Raw genomic sequence first — 4,066 nt, 5'->3', positions numbered from 1 at the left:
ATTGTTGGGTAAAGCAACAACCTTAACCCATTTGGACACATAATCCATTATGACCAAGATGTAGGTATTTCCACAAGAACTCACAAAAAGACCCATGAAGTCAATACCCCATATTTAAAAAATATCAATATCCAAAATGGTAGTGAGAGGTGTTTCATTTTTCTTTGAGATACCACTGGCCCGTTGAAATTCATCACATATTTTCATTAACTCACTTGCATCCTTGTAAAGGGTCGGCCAATAAAAACCACAACTAAGCACTTTGGTTGCTATTATCGCTCCACCATGATGACCACCATATGGCGAAGAATGACAAGCCCCAAGAATTTTACCTTGCCCTTCTTCTGGTACACATCTTCTAATCACCCTCATCCGTACAAATCCGGAAGAGGTATGGTTCATTCCAATAATAATCTTGACAATCCCGTTTGAGCTTCTTCCTTTGGTTTGAAGAGAACTCATCTGGGATGATTCCACATACAAGGAAATTTGCTAAATTCGTGAACCATGGCACCTCTTTCATTGAAATTGCCAAGAGTTGATCATCGGGGAATGAGTCATTAATTTCAAGGCCATCATGCGACCTCCCCTCCTCCTCCAAACGAGACAAGTGGTCTGCCACTTGGTTTTCACTACCCTTTATATCTTGGATATCAATATTAAACTCTTGCAACAAGAGCACTCATCTCATCAACTGAGTTTTGGAGTCTTTCTTGCTCATAAGATAATGAAGTGCCGCATGGTCCGTGTAGACAATGACTTTTGCACCCATTAAGTACGGGCGAAACTTCTCAATTGCAAACACAATAACAAGGAGCTCTTTCTCCGTAACGGTATAGTTGACTTGGGCACTATTTATGGTCTTACTAGCATAGTAGACCGGATGAAAAAATCTTGTTGATGGGTTGCCCCAAAATAGCCCCAACCGCTACGTCACTTGCATCACACATGAGTTCAAAAGGTACACTCCAATTTGGAGCAGTGGTGATAGGAGTAGTTGTCAACTTGAACTTTAACAATTCAAAAGCTCTCATGTAATCATCATTGAAGTTAAACATAGAATCCTTCTCAAGAAACGTGCACAACGGGTTCACCACCTTAGAGAAATCTTTGATGAAGCACCGGTAAAACCCTGCATGGCCTAAGAAACGCCGCACACCCTTCACCAAAGTTGGAGGTGGAAGTTTACAAATTACCTCAATCTTTGTCTTGTCAACTTCATTTTCATTCTTTATGATCTTGTGGTCAAGGACAATGCCTTCCTCGATCATGAAATGACATTTCTCCCAACTGAGCAACAAATTTATTTCTTCACATCTAGCTAATACTTTGTCCAAAGTAGCAAGATAATCATCAAAAGAATTTTCAACCACCGAGAAGTCATCCATGAAAACCTCAAGGTATTCCTCTACCATATCCATGAAAATAGTCATCATACACCTTTGAAAATTCACTGGTGCATTGCATAAACCAAATGACATCCGCTTGAAAACAAAAGTGCCATAGGGACATATAAAGGTTATTTCTCTTGATCTTCTGGAGAAATAAGAATTTGGTTGTAGCCCGAATACCCATCAAGAAAGCAATAAAAAGCACGGTTGGCCAGTCTATCAAGCATTTGATCTAAAAAAGGAAGTGGAAAGTGATCCTTCCTTATGACTTTGTTGAGCTTGCGATTGTCCATACAAACCCTCTAACCGGTCACCAATCTTGTAGGAATCAACTCATTCTTGTCATTGGTGACCACTGTAATGCCTCCTTCTTTGTGACACATTGAACCGGAGAGGTCCATGAACTATCAGAGATGGGGTAGACAACCTCTCCAACCACTTGATAATCTTCTTTTTGACAACTTCTTGCATAGCCTCATTGAACCTCCTTTGATGTTCTATAGATGATTCGGAACCATCCTCCAAGTTGATCTTATGCATGCAAAAGGCGGGGCTTATCCCCCGAATATCCACCAAGGTCCACCCAATAGCCTTCATCCTCTTTTGTAGCAAAGCCAATATGCACGTTAGTCAAACAAGATGAGAGAATAACCGGTAAAGTAGAACAAGGACCAATAAATTCATACCGAAGATGTGGAGGAAATGGCTTCAACTCCAAGGTAGGAGGCTCTTCAATAGAAGGCTTTGTAGGAGGAGTTATCCTATTTTCAAGACCAAGGATAATTTTCGGGGTGCATGGTTGCACGACCCCATTCCATGCAAAGAGTTCAGACATTCCATGAAGCCATCCATCTCATCATCATCAAGTTGAGCAAGACGGCCTCCAACATTGAGTGTAGCACTTGTTTCATCAACAATAACATTGGTTACCAAGTACACAAAAGAGCACACCTCATTGCTATTTGGTTGCCGCATGGAATACCACTTTTTCATCACTAACCCGGAAGGTAAGTTCTCCGGCTTCAACATCACAAAGAGCCTTCCCCGTAGAAAGAAAAGGTCTCCCAAGAATAATCGACACCTCATAATCAACTCCACAATCTAGAATGACAAAATTCGCTGGAAGAATGAATTTATCAACAAAAACCAAAACATCTTCAATCATTCCTAAGGGCATCTTCATAGTACGATCGGCCATTTGCAATCTCATAGATGGGGGTCTTGGTTGCCCAATTCCCAAAGTCTTGAAAACCGAATAGGGCATGAAATTAATACTTGCCCCAAGATTACACAAAGCTTTAGCAAACTTGGCACTTCCAATTGTACAAGGAATCGTGAAAGCACCAGAATCCTCCAACTTAGGAGCCATTGAATGCACAATTGCACTCACTTGATGAGTGACTTTGATGGTTTCAAAATTCATTGACCGCTTCTTTGTCACGAGATCCTTTATAGACTTTGCATAACCGGGCATTTGTTCCAAAGCTTCAACTAATAGCACATTGATTGAGAGAATCTTCATCATTTGAATGAACTTCTTGAATTTATTCTCACCATTTTTCTTGGCAAGCCTTTGAGGTTATGGAGGTGGAGTCTTAGGCAATAATGCCTTAGCCTTTTGCACTTCCGGCTCTGATATATCAATAATGTGATCCATAGACGGGTTTACCTCCTTTTGAGTCTCTTCCACACTATCATCAATATCAATCGGAACTTCCTCATTAGGTTGCACCATATTGTTCGAGACCTCCTCTTCTTTCACCACTTGATCATCATCAACAAGTTTCATTTGACTTGAGGTGGGTGCATTCCCACCTCTTCCACTTCTTGTGGTCACGACCATGGCATTCCCCGTGTTGTTTCCACCCTTTGGGTTTACTACAGTGTCACTTGGTAATGCCCTCTTAGGACGAGAATTTAGAGCTTGAGAGATTTGCCCCATTTGAACTTCTAAGTTGGGGATTGATATGTTGTGTGAGGAAAGTTGGTCATACGAATCAGCATTCTTTTCCATCATTTGCTTGAACACATTTTCCATATGCCCCATCTTATTGTTTGAAGAACTTGGACCATAGGAAGGATAAAGAGGCGGGTTGCTCGGTTGTTGATTCATTGGGGGCCTTTAAAAACCCAACCCCTGGTTGCCTTGATTGTTGTATCATACGCTTTGATTGTCCCCCCCTCCTCTCCCCCCCCCCATTTCCTTAATTATTTCCACTCCAATTTCCTTGATTGTTGTTGTTATGCCAATTCCCTTGATTATTGTTACCACTCTAATTTCCTTGATTGTTAGAATTCCAATTACCTTGATTGTTTTGAGGTCGTCATTGTTGTTGGTTTAGGCGTTGAAAGTTTGTTTCTTTTCCCTTGAAAATTGTTCACATATTGCACTTCCTCCTCTTGTTCATTATAGGAATTATCTTGCTCAAAACCACTATCGTCTTGCTCATAGTTCTCCACTCGATTTGCACTTGAGGACCTTTGGCCCTTCCCTTGTTTAGCATCATGTTCACCCATTCCATGGCATTGACTTGCTTAGAATTTTGCACTTGATGAAGTTGAGCCTTTGCTAGTTGATTCATGGTAGTAGTCAATTCGGCAATGTTTTGCCCATGGTCATGTAATTCTTTGTGAAGGTGGATCATATTCGGTATCACTTTGTGGAACATTGGCCC

The 4,066-nt window shown here is 41.0% G+C and overlaps 1 protein-coding gene across 1 annotated transcript; it reads right to left on the bottom strand.

The window, feature by feature from the left end:
* Positions 1–2,349: 2,349 nt before the first annotated feature.
* On the bottom strand, positions 2,350–2,913 carry LOC138885038 (uncharacterized). The gene has a single exon (XM_070165923.1). It carries the CDS (start codon positions 2,911–2,913, stop codon positions 2,350–2,352), a length of 564 nt encoding a protein of 187 aa, XP_070022024.1.
* Positions 2,914–4,066: the final 1,153 nt, after the last annotated feature.

The sequence above is a fragment of the Nicotiana sylvestris genome, chromosome 2, assembly GCF_000393655.2.
Source record: "Nicotiana sylvestris chromosome 2, ASM39365v2, whole genome shotgun sequence".
Taxonomy (NCBI): Eukaryota; Viridiplantae; Streptophyta; class Magnoliopsida; order Solanales; family Solanaceae; genus Nicotiana; species Nicotiana sylvestris.
This window is presented reverse-complemented; position numbering and strand designations above follow the sequence as displayed.

Excerpts from the sequence above, each read along its gene's own strand:
- LOC138885038 (XM_070165923.1), bottom strand. The coding sequence starts at position 2,913 with ATGAAGATTCTCTCAATCAATGTGCTATTAGTTGAAGCTTTGGAACAA.